Genomic DNA, 16,315 nt, shown 5'->3' on the forward strand with positions numbered 1-16,315 from the left:
TAAACCATAAATGTTTATCGTGGCTTCACATGTAGTGGCATCACCAGATGTCTCAATGGATTTGACATTGTCACTGTGTTTTCCTTTGTTTGGATGGTGATTTCACTAAAGGTTTCTAAATGGGAATCAACCAAATGTAAGTGTATAGAAAGAGAAAATGATAGGCCAAATAATAATAGCTTCAATTAATGTTAAAGCTAGCCTGTGAATTCCAGTGTTCACATTCCATAGGGTTCTCCCTATCTATTAGGAAACAGCATAATTAAAGATTAAAATAATCCTAGTGTTTAACTACAATGTATTATTTTTTGAAAAATGAAAAAGGAAAGGTATAAGAAGAAAACATGAACAAGCAGTTACAATCTCTTACTTATGACTCCCTATGGAGATCTTTAAATGAGATTATGTATTTAGAGTACATCCTCATCTGGTGGGAGCATCATTCCCTAAATAACAAAAAGCCAAATTGTATTACTGCCCAAAGCTAAATAGTCAAATGACAGAGTTTATACAGTTGATTTTTTTCCTTTGTGTTATATTAACAGTTTTAAAATAGCTAATTCTATAAAAATCATAATTTGTAATGTAAAAGGAGTTAGGTAAGGAGTGGTCATGAGAAAAATGAGGTAAACAACATTGCATTCCAGCAAGATCTTGTTGCTGCCCTGTTTATTAACACTTGATGGTTCATTTTGAGATTTAAATATTTTCAACAGAAAGTTCTTTGCATTAGTGGAGTGTTTCAAATTATCATAAGAAAATTAAAACTAACAATGATCTAGAAAATTCTGTATTGCTAGTGATACGGAAGCTGGTATAATCGTTTGCAAAAGTATTACTAAGATGAAAAGTTGCTTCTTGACATGTCTTTCTGCTTGTAAAGGTGAAATAGAGTGAGCATGGTACTGAGAGCATAAGCTTGTGCAGGACAATAAAAACATACAAGTCATAAATGCTTAAAGAAAAGGGCAGAAGTGTCAACGAGGAGTTTATATTCCCTCACTTCTGGTGTTACCCTGAAGGTAAAAGATACTTCTTTAGCAGATGCAGCAGGATTATGATATAAGATGTTGTGTCACTGTGTGAACTCATCTGCTGATTTTCAAAAGTGCCCAGAGACATCCCTTCTACTGGAGTTTGTCACAGAATAGTGTCTACCCTATGCCAAGGACACTGGTAAAAGAAAAGATGTAGAATTTTCTTCTTAATGACAATTTACTGTTTAAATAATGAAACTGCATGGCTAAAATGGAGTAAATTTTTTTTGTGAACATGATTTTGGACATTTCCCAATGTTCAGCTGACAGTTCATCATCATCAAGTTACTTCTACAGTTTAACATGTGAGTCTAAAGTTGTGAGCAGCTGTAGCTCTTCTCAAATCTTCTGGTTTCAAAAGCTGTGTTCTTTGGGCATTTATTAACTGTAATCAGCCATGTGTTTTTATATCAGCACAATTATCATGTCAGGAAGTACCACTGAAATGATGCTTTACAAATTACCATTACTGTGAAATTTGGGGAAAGTTGGGGAAGAAGTATGGAGAATTCTAGAAACATGCAGGTAGGAAACAGGATGGCACATGATAAAGTCAGATGTTCACAAACTTTGTAGTAGCTCTGTAGCCTTTCCCTCTCAATTATTTTCAGCTAAGATAATTAATTGTATATGTGGTACTTATTTTGTGTATGTATATTTATTACATATGTATATTTATTTACCTAGGTTCCTTATTGTTCTTGGTATGTGCCTAATCTCAGAATGAAGACACTTTTAGATAGCTTTGCATGTTTTGAAATGGCAAAAGGCGTAGTCTTTATCCCATACAAATCCCATCTATCTATCTATCTATCTATCTCCCATATATCAAATTGCAATAAGGCATGCACACTCTCAGGGTTTGCCAAAATTTTGCAATATTGTAGGATTTGCTTCTCTAGCTTTATTTTGAAAAAAACAAAGGTTTTATTCTTTAAAATTTTCCCAAAATCCTTTTAGGTTGAAATGAGACTCAGCAGAGGAAATACCAGCCTAGAGTTTTTGCAAAGATGCATACAATCTACAGTATGGCTGTGTAATTGAAGATGTTAAGGAGCCTGTTTTATAGTATTTACACACGGATGTTTCTGTGTATCTTAAGCTATTTAGAAGGAAATCTTTTTTACATAAGCAAAACTGAATAAATATAATTAAATTGAACTTAACAGAGTTAATACATTTTGTCTATTCCATAGGCAATTCTTTGTTGATGTCTTTAAAATTGCAGCATACTGTTAGATTTTTTTGTTTGGACATTTAATATTTTTCTTTCAGTTAAGTGATACCAGCTGCATCCAACAGCCCTTTACTATTTTACCAGCTAAGACAAAATGGAACAATGCAAACTTTCATATTCTCTTATTTGACCTGGAAAAACTTGAAGAACTTCTGTCGTCTCAACTCAATGGATTAAAATCATCGAAATCATTCCATAACCAATACACTCTAGAAAGAGCTAAAAGTACTACTGAGAAAAGGTCACTGACATTAAAAAGAAATAAAACTGCTGCCTTCGTACCTCAAGCAGATGGGCAGGCAGAGACTGTTTGTTCAGACCAAGTTCATAGGGATAATAATGCAGCCAGGCCTGCGGAAGAAAGTGGTGGCATGAAAAGACGGAAGAAAATGAAGAGTTCAAGAAAGATCAGAATGCAGCCATCAGGAGACATTGATGTGAGCGTCACCCCTGATACAGCTAAACTGCTTTTGTCATGTCTCCTACCATGGGGTGTAGATAAAGAAATAGACAATCTCTGTGTGAGACACTTGGATATCCTGAGGCTTCAGTGTCCTGTTTCTTTTGGACTTGTGTCAGATGAAAGCCACCTATCGCTAATGTTGCCAGGATGGAAGTGTACTGATTGTGGTGTGCTAGGACAACATGAAGTTTTCAACTTGTTTTCAGAAAGAGTCCTTGATTTATCAAAAAAATACCTTGCTGCAACTGAAGGACAATCTGCAAAGAAGGATGGACCTGAGAATAATGATTATGGAATAATGGATTTGGAAACAGTATTTTCCTTATTTAGCAGAATAGCTTTAATCAACAGGATAATTAACACACCTTCAGCAGTTACAGATGAAATTGAAAGGTAAGAACTTCTTCATTATGAGTCTTCTCTTCCTTTATAATGGTTAAAAAATGAAAAATAGAACAAACTTTTCTTAAATGTGTACTTTTTCAATTGAGCTTATATTTTTTCTCTAGAGCTTTGTGACAGATGTTCTTTGAAGAAAAGGAGATCAGGATAAAATTATCTTTACATTTCTGTTCAGCAGATGAAAACTGATGCAAGAATTTTTTTCATTAGAACTTGAATTATCCAGCTTCACACCCAGTTTTTCCAGAGATCACTCTTTTTCTTGCAGTTCAAACTAAGTAGAATAATGAGGTCTCTTTAGGCACATTGTGAGATGTGCGTTAAGGACATCTGTGCTGTTTAAACTTCCACTCCCTATAAGCAATATACTTCCTTTGCCATGGAACCCTTGGCTTCACAGATAAATAAAACATAAGAGACAAGAATAGTCTGTCCTAGTTGTACTGTCTGGAGTACAATGCCCCCAGTAATGATGGCAGCTACTGGGAGTGAATGCCTCATCGGCCCTTGTGTTGTGAGAATCATCCCAAATAGCATTTATGTTACTCAAAACAAATTTATTGACTAAATGCTTTTTCAGCATTAAAAGGAAAATAACATGCTCAACAGTATTTGACCAAGCCAAATAGAGCATGCTAATCAGGCAATGGATATTGTCCATGGATTTTTTTGTTGTTTGGCAAACGTAGGTTGGTCTGTATTTAGTTTTTTAGGGACAATTAACTTCAGTGTTGGTGATGCTGTGGCCCCAAGGCAAGAAGGGGGAACAGAAAATATTGATCTTGCTGCAAATGTCTGCATCTCCCACAAAGCTCTAGGCACTCAGCATCTCTCAAGACATGTGCACCATCCCACAGGCCAAATGCACGTCTCAGTTACTTTTGCTGTTAATCGTGTTGCCTATTGGTCCATATTCAACACAAGCTCTTTCATGAAAGCTTGTTTCAGGATTCCGGCTTGAACATGAATTCCTTTCCATGCAAAAAAGTACTTTATGTTTGCATTGTGTATTCCAGCACTCTTTTTGAAAGACTTTGTGTAATTGAAATTAATCAGGGTACCAGAATCAAACATTTTTCCCAGACATGCACATCCTGGCTTTGGAACATACATCCTGTAAAATTATAAATATTAAAGTTGCTGCAAGGAAAAAAATGTCTTTTTTTTTTTTTTTTTTCCCCCCCAAAACAATGCTATATCATTTTAAGTTTTCTCTAGGATACATAAAGGCATAAACCCTATATAACACCTTTAGCAAATGTTATTTTGGTGAGTTTTCCTTCTAAAAGTACAGTAGCAGCCAAACCTCTTTGGACAGTTGCTTTAGCCAAAACTACAGTATGCTCAAGGGAAAAGAAAGCTACATATTGAATTCTAATCCACCACAGTATTTGCAGAAGTAGTTAGTAGCACAGCTCTCACAGCTTGCAAGGGTTCTGGTGTTTGTCTGTGTTGATTTTTTGCAACTTGATGCAGCCTGTGAAAATAAAGGAACCTGCAGCAAAATATGTCGGATCATAAAAGTGGGACAGAAACAGGAAGAATCTGGGAAGAAAAGATCTTCAAAGAATTTTTCTGCTGCTTTTTGACATTTGTGTGTCTAACTTAAAGCTCTCAAGCTGCAAGCTTTCAGAGTTGTTTGGTATTGTAAAGTCTTTTGAAATATTATGACTCACTGTTTATTGTAGTGAATTTGAAAGGCAAATATGTTATTTTTAAATGACACATAAATGTAGCTTTTGCCAGGTCACTTTAGCAATATATTTAAAAGAAATAGTTTAAAATTGTGCAGGGGTTTGGAATGGTTTTTTTACTTTCTTTCTCTGCCATCTATATTGTTTGTTTTCAAGGGTTGGGTTGCTGAGTTAGTGACTCAGAGTAAATATATGTACACACTAGTCTCCTAAATTGTAGCCATCTACTGAAAATCCAAGTATTGTAATGATACTCTGAATTATTTAGCACTGTGGGGGAAAAAAAAAAGGAAACCTATAAAAAAGACTTTTAGTTTCCCTTGAACTTTTGTCCTATGTGTTAGAAAAAAAACCCAGGCAAGTTCTTTTGTGAAAATGATAGCTTAATTCAGTTCCTTACATATGAATTTATTTCTTTATTGAAAAATAAAACTTCACCTTTGGCTCAAAGCCTGTTAGGCTTAAATTCCTGCATTTGGATGGTATTTTTCAGTATTTGTGTATATGTGAATGTATCAGTGCCAAGTTGTAGGCAAAAGAACGCAAGCAGCTTCCTCTGAGGAGAAACTAAATTGTGGTTGATAGTAACTGATAGCAGAGTACCTACTGTAAAAAAACCCCAACCCTACCTTAATACATAAGATTTTTTGTATCTGTGTTCAGGTTTTGCAATAGTTTCATATTCTTTTAGTCCACAGAAATCAGAATCTGTACATGACAAAGGGCGAAATGTAGAAACAGTAACACTTTCATGCCCCAGTTTTTATGGAGACTTACCAAGCAGTAAGTATGTGAAGTGGCAGTATTTACTTTTAAGTGTTACGCTTTTGCATGCTTTTTGTTGCTAAAATATAGAATTTAATTTCAATAATGATAAAAAAATAGTGCTCTTTGTGCAGTCCAGTCTGCAAACATAAACTGAATTCCTATGTTTTCTTCTGTAAATATCACAAAAAACATGTAAACAAATTGTTAACTGGAATCAATAATATTTTTCCTGTCATGACAAGACATATAGCTGAGTTTCTAAAGACACTTTCTAGCAATCTGAAAAACAAAAATGTAATAAGACAAACACTGCCCTCTCCCCCCTCCTTCATCTCCCTCATCACCATTACGTGCCCACCCAATAATATATACGGCCCTCCAAGCAAACTGTTGCCTTAGTAATGCAAGAGCCATCCTGACTGTTCAATAATGCCTTTAGACTTTTGGCTTAGGGCAGAATAAAGTGATCTGTTCCCGTTAATGTCCCACAGGCCATTGTTCGTCAGTCTTGGCTTTGCAAGCCAGCCTTGGTTTGTTTACAGTACGTAACTAACCAAAGAATGTTTAAATAAAAGCCTAAACAGAATATGGACACTTGTCAGTACACATTACCTGAAAAATACAGTGTTCTTCTTACAGAATAAGCCATGTGTAGACTGAAAACACAACTTCTTTTACATCAAATCCCTGTGCTGTGTAGGTAAACCTTAATATCCCCATCAAAACCAGTTACCTTTCCTTCTCCAAGTCTAATATGCACCGTAACTGTAGAACTTGCAATGACAGCAGAAATGTCCATTGGAAAAAAGAGATGGAACATAAGATCAAGTGACAATAGAAAATAAGTAGGGGAAAGGCATGGAGATGGTGTAGAGGTGACTAAAATGTTCATTAACATAAAAATAGATATTCTGAGCGACCTAAAAATTCTAGGGTAACATAACTCATATGCCATCCTAGTTCATACAGTTGTTCAGATTTGCAAATTAAAATCTCCTCTGAGATTTGCAGATCTCAGAGGTTCTAGGAACAACCTGTTCTTTAGCATCAAGGACTTGCTGGACACCAGAACAGGGAATGCATAGTTAAGTAGTCCAAACCAGAAAATATTCTTAATATCTTTAGAAAATCGTGATGAAAGAATACTCTATGGGATATCAGTTCTGTTAAAAAAAAAAAAAAAAGAAAAACCAACAAAATAACCCCCCCAAAAAAAGCAGGAGAAAAAAAGAAAGCAAAAACAAAGCAAAACAAACAAAAGAACCCCCAAAACCAGCCAAAAAACCCCAACACTAATTTAATTTCAGATGTGAATAAATGTTAAAGCAATAGGTTGTCTGAACACTTTGTGCTGATTGCATCAGATGAGAGCATGTTCTAAGAAATAACATTTTTTCAGATCTTTTCGCGTATGTTGCTGAAATGAAAATTTTAAAATGTTAAAATACTTTTCTGTTTCTGTGCTTCTCTGTCTGTTTCAGTTCATAAGCTATATATGTATTTTCAGGTAAGAGTAGATGTCATTCCCCAGGCTTTGGGAGCATTTCATTGCTGAAGCTCATTTGCTGTTGGAACGAGCAATCTGTAAAGGTAGGAAATAGCCTGTGTCAGATGTAGCAATGTAACCCTTAAGTATCTTTTGCTGTAATTTAGTATTTGGAATCAGTAATGTGACCTAATAGTTATAATTTGTGGGGAAACCATTGCCTAAGTCCTGCCATTCAGGTCTGTGGAAAGCAGATTAGTATTACAGTATGAAGTATGCTGCTCATGAAACTGTTTTGCTTTTATGTACATGTTTAGATGTGACAAAGTAACTCTCCTGCTAGTCTTTCACCTCTTGATCATAGCATTTATTTAAGAAATGAGTTATCTCTTCTCTAACAACTACATGTAACTTATATCAAAAATGCCATTTTACGCTCCAGGAAAACAAAAGGCCAAAATAGGGGCAGTGTCTGTGCTAATGCATTATTATAGAAGAAAAAGAAAATGTCAAGTCTTTAATTATTACACTACTCTTTAAGATTGACTTGCAAATCATGTAATTATGGGTTCTTCAGGTCAGATGATGCCCATCCCTATTGTTAGTGCAGAATCTGAAGTCTTGAGAGATAAATAACTGTTTGAGAGTTGACAAGCAGCAGTGAAACAATCTGAGCAGTAAAATCTAGAGACCATGTTTCATTTTGGAAAAATGCATTTAAATAAAGTTACGTAGTTGTTTGAGTGAGTTAATATTCAGGGATACAAAACTTAAAATGTTATACTCTGACCACAATGGATTTTATTCCAGAAAGGGGAAATACCTGTTACAAATCTAGTTTATGGTAATGCATTTGAAATTGAATGCAACTCTGTGCTACTTCAAATGCAAATACTTTCCAGAGCTGAGTTTTGCAAGGGTGGTGCAGTAATAATTCCCTGTTCTGTTAGACAAAAATGGTTTCTGCAAATATTCCCATTCAATTGATTCCAGCATTTCATCTTGAGCTTATCAGTTGTTTATTATATCCCTATTGTCTGCAGGTCTTCCATATTGTTTCTGAATTATTCTTCTCTCCCCTTTCTCTTACAGTAAGAGGTTTTTTTTCTTTTTTTTGAAACCTCAATAGCTACAATTGTCACGTGGAATGCATATCATCTCTTGCTGACGTGGTCAGCCACTGAAACTCTTTAGAGAGTAGTTCGTATATTCATAAAAATTGTGCTCGTAGCATAACTGGTTATGTGAGATTAAGGTATTTATATTTTGGAGTGTATTTAGCACCTGATCAGTGTATACAGCGATACTGGTCTCATCTAGCACAGGAGGTTAGTGTGCTGGAAGGTATAGAATAAGCTGCCTCACACTTTTTCACTTAAAAAAGACTTTAAAACACTGAAATTGTCAGGTACTGCAAATATGCTCTCAATGCTTCTCAAATTTTAACATTATTCAGGTACAGCATTGTAGCTGCAATAAGCTTTGTTAACCCACTTAGTAGTGCAGATTTTGGATTGATGACCCCCAAAGTGCTATAAAACTTGTAAGATTCAAAAAAACAAGATGTTGGCAATAGGTACGATATTTAGTGACCAGTGGTTTATACAAAATTACAGTTTTTGTTAACAATAACATGGTTTTGTTAAAACTTTGTTTATGCAATCACAGTTTAATGGCCAGTTTATTAATCCTGAGCAGACTGACCAAGCACTCAAGTACATTTACCAAAACCATCACTTGTTACGCTGTTTTAAAAACTCCTAGTATTGTGATCTTCAGTGAAGGATGCTGGCTCTCAGGCATGACCCAAAGGAGTTACCAATTACTGATTGATTCCTCATCTCCTTACAGCACTGTAACAGATTCTGTGCAAACAAAGAAACTGAAAAAACCTGCTGCAAATGTTTTATCAGGGATCTGCTGACTTGTTGAAGGCTGTAGGGAGGTCTTTTTCTGAATGAAATTTTTAAAATGTGTGTATTTAAAAAATATTTTTAAATTTTGTTTTCCCAGATGACTTGAAAGGAAAGGTCATCTTCATCTGTTTTGCTGTTCTTTCTGATAAAATATAGCTGCTTCTTGCCATACTCCCATCCCACCCAGAAATTACTTGTGTGTTTGTCTTTTCAGATAGATATATGAAGAAAAAGAAACAGTTCCATAGAAGTATCTAGACAACTGTCCTGACAATTACTGTGCTGAATTAGAGGAAAGCACACTAGATAATTCAAGCTGATGTTTTGATCTGTATTTTTTGCTCTGTGATGTGACTGTGTTATGGAGGCACCTGGGGGGCAGTTTCCGCAAGTCTCAGACCTGTAGAGGTTATGGCCTGAGCAATAACCAGGAGTGATATCTATTGACTCCTCTCCTTAAACCCACTCATTAGAAAGAGAATAGTAATCCTTGGAAGTAACTGATGAAGTGTAGAAAAGAAAGCCAGGATAACTTAGTGTAGATGTAACAGTTCAACTTACCTCAACTTTTGTTCGCTTGTCTTTTTGAATTATTCTGTATTATTGCTGCTTCAGAGTCAAGCAATTACCTTTCACTTTTAATATCAGTATTTAGAGGTTGACATATGCTATTTATACTTTCCCAGTCAAAGAAGCCGCATAATTTCTGTCACATTTAACAATCCCAACTAAAAAACACAATGTATTTTCAACAGCAATTACAATTATAGGGAAAAAAATGAAAGCATATGTAGTAAATAAGGTAGCCAATTGATATGCAGAAGGGCAGTAAAGATAAGTGGAAATGATCAAAGAAAATGAAAGGTGCTCATGTAGATTTGTTATGTGTTAGAAACAGGAAAAACTACTGGGGAGTGTTAAACTTGGTGATAATGATAGATATAAATTTTGGGGTTAAGATTCAGCGAGAAGATAAAACTAAATGTGAAACCTCACCAAACACTGTGAAAATGCAGATTCAAGAAAGACACAGAAATAACATGCAGAGACATCTACAGGTGCTTCTACAGTAATATTACATTGTGCCATTTGTTGCACAATGGCACAATTTTTTGCTTTAAGATGTTAGAGGAAATTATTACAAATGCTGCCTGACTGGCATACGCGGGAGTGATACAGGTAAAGAGCATCTGATCCAGATTAGTGACAGGTTCTTAGAAGATTTCTTTTGTGTACCTGTGTAAGAATTGTTTTGTCAAAAATTTCCCCAGGACAATGAAAACATGTCCATGTTTCCTTCTCTTTCTTAATTATTTTATTGTAGTTATATTGGAAGAGTCTGCAGCAAAGTCAGGATCTGTAATCCCCAAAGCTCAGGGTTGTATAGATGTGAGGAATTGGAAACTGCCCTTGGTTTCCCCTGTAAAATAAAGTTCTGTTATAACAAGATGAAGGTTTGTGCTATGTTGAATAACATAGGGCCTGGGTTCACTTGCAGTGAACTTTTACATTGTGGACCTGACTATAGTATATTTGTCTATGATAAAGGATTTTGTCACAAAGGACACCCACAGCCTTTGTTCCATGTAAAGATTTGAATTCACAAGGGCAGTTAGAGATTTTGAGGACAGGTACTTGATTAGTGAGTTCAAACAATCTCTCTTCCATGCAGTTTGAGGGATCCTGCATATCAGCTTCAATTCATAAGAAACTTTTATGTGCTTTATAAGTGCCTTACATCTTTAAATGTTCTTTGTTCTCCTGGGACTTCTTTGCTAAAGAGAAGGAAAGTATTAACTCTATCATACAGCCTCCACACTGCATTTTCCTAATGCCCACATGTGGTGCTACTGCAAGTGCCATTTACAGGCTGCTCAGGACTCCAGCAGATGTTCTTTTGCATAAGACGAGATTGAGGTGGTATTTCTCTTTGTGTTAAAAAAAAAATGGGGTGTTATGTTTGAGCTAGAGGATAAGAGCATCACCACTAATAAAACATACTTGAATTTTATCAGAGAGATTAGATGGCAGGAATTCTAAAAAAATCAAAACACAAGGTCATTATTCAGTCTATCAAGCAATTTTTCACACATCAGGAAAAAAAAATGAAGATACTTCATATTAGCTGTTATCACCTTATGCTTTACTAATATATATTGTTAGTAATTGTTTATCCTTGAAATCAAGGAGGCGGTAGGTGACTGATTGTAGATTTGGCATTAAAGAAAATGAATGTTTATTGGGAAGCAGTCCTGACTGACAACTTACAGCATTTTATTGCTATCTAGTTAACCTTTTGTTCTCAGTGTATGTAGAGACACATGATTATCACTGTCTGAAAGATTTATTAATGTGTCGACTTTCTAATGACATTCACCAGGACAGTCTCAAGATTTTGTGCTAGTTGGTTAAAATTGTCAAATACTTAGATAAATAATTGAGATACTGATATCATCCAGTAATAATTTGCATTTATGACAGATTATTGAGGCAATGCAAGCAGTGCTGCTGGCAGAAGTTCAAAGGACTGTTAATCCCTTGAGAAAGACGACAATTTGCAGAGAGCCATTGGCCATAGTAGAGAATGGAAATGGTAAGTTTTGGACACTGCCAAAGACTGAGGAGAGGGATTTGCAATACATTAAAAATCATAGAGTGGTTTGGATTGGAAAGGATCTTAAAAATCATCTCATTCCAATCTCCTTCCACTTGACCAGGGTGCTTAAGGCTTTGTCCAGCCTGGCCTTGAACACTCCCAGGGATGGGCCATCCACAACTTCAGGCAACCTGTTCCAGTGCCTCACCACCTTTACAATAAAGAATTTCTTTCTTATATTTAAGCTAAATCTATCCTCTTTCACTTTAAATACATTACCCCTTGTCCTATCACTACATGACCTTGTAAAACATCCCTCTCAGAAAATTTTCTTTGCCTTGTAGGTGGAAAATTTATTGGTATATTATTTTAACAGAACTTCTTCTAGTAATCGGAATTTGCTAAAGAGAAGGAAAGTATCAACTCTATCATACAGCCTCCACACTGCATTTTCCTAATGCCCACGTGTGGTGCTGCTGCAAGTGCCATTTACAGGCTGCTCAGGACTCAAGGAATATTTCACAATATCTTATTTCTTTGTGAAACAGGCCGAATGGCCTATTTCTAACCTTATCAGGCTATGAGTTTTCTCTTATCATTCTCAAGGAGTTAAAGGACTTTCACACTCTCTTGTCACCTCTGAATACTAAAGAAGAAAAGGTAAAGTTTCTTTGGTTGTATAATAGTTGTGGTATTTGCAAATAAAAGAAGCACTGTGTTTGAAATAGAATCAATAAATCATATTGGAAAGAAGTTTTACAAATTTATCTTTCCAGTGACATCAGACCTTACACAGCACTAAAAATTAATTGCTTAAATTTTATAACTTCATAATGTAATACAGAATATTTTATTTTTCTTTTAGAAATAACCTCCCTGCAAGGAGATATCAAATGCATTTTACAATTAGATCATTTCATTTTACAAGAAGCCTACTCTTTGCAACTTTACAATGGTGCTAATGTTTATGGTAAAAAAGATTGAACCTGAATTTATGTTATGAAGTTATACTCCTTTTTTTTTTTTAGCCCATTAGCTGAGTCTTAAAATTAAGTGACCTAAATTTTAGATCCAATCTTATTAGTGAGCCTTCACTTGGGAAACTAATTTATTATCTCATTGAGTGTGTGTGTCTGTCATGAAAATTTGTTACCAATATCCTTGTTCCAGCATACTAAAAATGATCACTGATACTTGCCTCAAGCCACACTACAAAGTGGTGTCTCTATAATTTTGGAATACAAAACACTTTCAATAATTGTCATATATGGGTTTATACTTCACTTACATTGAAGGTTGTTTTGAATCATTTTGTTTATGTGGTTTGGCACAAGATGCATTGTTACTAAAACAGCCCCAGCTGTAAAGTTCATGTATAGATTTAATTTCCAATTTCCTGAATTTTCAGGGTGTATTTCAAGGTAGTGTTTTGACAGAGATTTACAGCTAGAATGAAACTAACTGGAAGTTGCAAATGCAGGTATCTCCAAACTCCAGATGTGTTTAGGTCTTTGGGTTTATTTTAAAGCCTTCTATACTAGATTAAAAACCATTTATGTTATGTATGAAGTGCTGGGATGATTCTATGATTCTAGTAGTGAATTGATGTTTAATTCTAATGAAGTCTCAAAAAAGTTATGAATGCAGAAGAGTTACTTCCACTCTGTGAAAGAGGGATTTGTCTGTTTGTATGTCTAATAACAGATGATTTTTACTGTCATTTTGTTCTTAACCTGATTATTTGATGGTTATTCAAAAAACAACTAGAAAATTGCTTTGCTAGAAGGAGAACAATATGCATAAGCATTTGTACTGGCTATGATTTTCTTTCATACTTCATGATCTGAACTACATAAATCATGCTGTAAACAAAAGTGGAATTTTTTTACATAATGAGAATTTAGTGTAGTCTGAAAGAGGCAGAAAACATAGAGAATGATTGGAAAAGGGTTTTGCATGGTGAGTATTTAATATTATATTAGATTTCTTTTTGTTCTCATTTCCATTCGTGTTTGTTGAATTATTTATCACAGTATGTAAATAGCTGGTATGGTTTTGTAGTATGTATTGCAAAACTTGATGAGTTCGTAGAGAATTGAAAAAATCTCTTTGTGATTTCTAATATGTGAAAGAGTATAACTATTTGTGGCTTGTAATGATATGCAGAATATTAAAAACCCATGCAGGAGTAGGTCCACAACCAGTGTAATTGTTAAGACAAGTAATTATGTCTGTGTTTAGTAATTTCTCAGATAGGTATGTCATCCTGTATTTTATTAAATACTCTGTAGTTACAGGTTGTGCAGTATTTGGCATCTTGTGCAATATCAAGGTAAAGGTTAAATATTGTTTCAAGTTATAAGTCATAATTCAAGACTGGGTTTGTACCCTCTGATCCAAAGTAAAAGTATCTGAATTTTGGCTCCCATCATGATTGCATTGTATTTCATTTTTCTTTAATTGGAATTGATAGATTAGATCTGGAGATGTTTAATCTTACTTAACAAATTTCTGTTGAAGTCAACAGAATTTTTTCTTAAAAAGTCAAACTTTCAGGATTTGGCATTCCATTTGATTCTTTAAAGTTTATAGTATATTATATAATTGGTTTGGGGTTTTTTTTTGTCAGAAAGCTCCTTACTCCTTTAGAGCTCCTGCATCCTTACTTTATGGTTAGGGGTGATCAGATGTAGGCAACAGCTTCACTTGATGAATAATTTAGAATGCTGTATTTTTCTGTGGTTCCATACCGACAGAATTGCTTATTTGAATAAAAAGACCTCAAACAAACAGGAAAAAAAACCACAACAAAACCAAAAGAAAAAACCCAAGTCACCCAACCCATATTTTTCCAGAAACTAAGATAAAGACTTAAAAGAAACCCCAACAAACTATGTATGCAAAGCAAGCCAGAGAAAGGGCTAACTCTGTTCTGTCCTAGTACATTCTTCCATTGTTGCTAAAAGGAAATATAAATGCGAACTGCTGCAATTTCTTTGTTAATGTCAGAGATAATAATTTTGGACCTGTTCCAAACATATTGATAGCAATCTTACTATTGATTTCTGCAGCATTTTCTTCAGTTCTTTAAAGAAGCTTAGGTTTTCCCTAACTTTTCTGACATTCGTCATAATTCTGAAAAAGGATATTGGACTTTTTATCCCTTCTTGCCTGTTTCTGCACAGCAATAATCTCAGGTTAATAGTACCATTTAACAGGTTGTCAGTGTGGTCTTGTTTTCCACTCTCACGTGACCCAGAGGCAGTGATTCTCAGGTCTTGAAAGTTTATTTATCTACTTTTATATCCAGTTAGCATAAAACTAAGAGGAATTTTGCTGGCATTCATTTTTCATTTGTAGTGTTTGATCTTATGGCATACATACCTAGTCCATACCCAGTCATGTGCAGATCAGAGGAAGTGGGGGGGTAATACCACTGTTGTCATAGCCCACTGATGGGACACAAAAATACTGGATATTCCCTCCTGTAGTAGATTTGAACCTGTCTCTTTCTCAGTGGTGACTCATTGCTTATCCTCAAGGCACTCAGCAGTGAGCCATCTACAGAAATTCTTTCCTTTTCCATGGAAATCTCAAAATATTTGCAAGGATAAGAGCTAGGAATGAGATTGTCTCACCTCCAGGTGCATTTTGTGTGTGATCAGGACTGTGATCTCCCAATAGCTACTGCACTGAAGCAGTTTCCCATGTCCCATCCTTTGATGCCTATTTCTTCTAATGCATGGGGAGCCAAAAAATTCTTATCTGAAACAGCATTCCAGTTCTTCTGGAATTGTGTGCCTCCGTTTTTTGTAAAATGGGAAGAACTGGATTTATTTACCTTTTAAGAAAATTGTGGGGATAAATGTGTTTAAGAACTTAATACTCAGATAATAAATTGAGGAAACGGTGCACGTGATATCCCAGAAATGCGAAAAACTGGAAAAGTGAAAGGACAGCCAAGTACAGGCTTTATTCCTAAATACAGAACAATACCTTAACTGCCTCCTATATTTGTGAAAAAATTAAATGTGAAAAATTGCAACACTAAGACTGGTTTGCAATAAATTCTGGCTTGCACTAAAAAATTCCTAGTTTAAGCAACTGCTAATGATTCAAGCTTTTAAGTATATTTGAAAGCTATTAGCTATAACCTCATCTTTTGTATGTGGTTTTGGAGCCCTTTAAACTATTCAATTAAATAAATTGGTTCTTGCAGGAAAAAAGCTTCTGCTGATAAATACCAGAGTGAAATTAATGGTGGCAATTGAATTCCATGGGTTAGTGTAAAGAATTGTCAAAGACTTATCTAGAATATAACAATATGTTTTGTTAAAATGAGGAATCCGTTCAGTAATGGTAAATCAGTGAAAGGCGGGCTGTAACAGCTCCTGTTCACTAGAGAGGAATAGTGACCTGCAGCACGGGGCTTTAAACCCTTCTATTGTCAGGGTTTCAGAAATCTGTCCAGTTGCAGACAACTTTTTTATGTCAGCTCTTAGGAAATAATTCTGTGTCTGTCTTTCTATATAGCAAATGAAACTCCTTGCCTGCCTGCTAAGTCTGAAGGTTTTGTCAAGGAAGTGCAGCTCTTTAAAGAGAAGGTTTGTTTTGTCTCAGATATTTTCTTTCACGTTGTCATCTTGTTACAACCTACTGCCTTTTTGTATTAGTCCAGAGATACATTCTGGCTCTGTATTTAAACAAACAAAAACC

The 16,315-nt window shown here is 35.1% G+C and overlaps 1 protein-coding gene across 4 annotated transcripts in view; it reads left to right on the forward strand.

The window, feature by feature from the left end:
* Positions 1–16,315, forward strand: part of WDR72 (WD repeat domain 72) — a 103,078-nt gene that overhangs the window by 50,381 nt on the left and 36,382 nt on the right. For 2 of the 4 annotated variants that reach the window (XM_032123222.1, XM_032123221.1), the window contains exons 15-18: positions 2,313–3,130; positions 5,525–5,616; positions 7,109–7,191; positions 11,485–11,596. In XM_032123222.1, coding sequence (XP_031979113.1) covers positions 2,313–3,130; positions 5,525–5,616; positions 7,109–7,191; positions 11,485–11,596 — 1,105 coding nt within the window. Of the gene's footprint in view, positions 1–2,312; positions 3,131–5,524; positions 5,617–7,108; positions 7,192–11,484; positions 11,597–16,315 lie in introns of those variants that run through there. The other 2 variants (XM_032123223.1, XM_032123224.1) reach the window with 2 other exon arrangements.

The sequence above is a fragment of the Corvus moneduloides genome, chromosome 13 (genome assembly GCF_009650955.1).
Source record: "Corvus moneduloides isolate bCorMon1 chromosome 13, bCorMon1.pri, whole genome shotgun sequence".
NCBI lineage: Eukaryota > Metazoa > Chordata > Aves > Passeriformes > Corvidae > Corvus > Corvus moneduloides.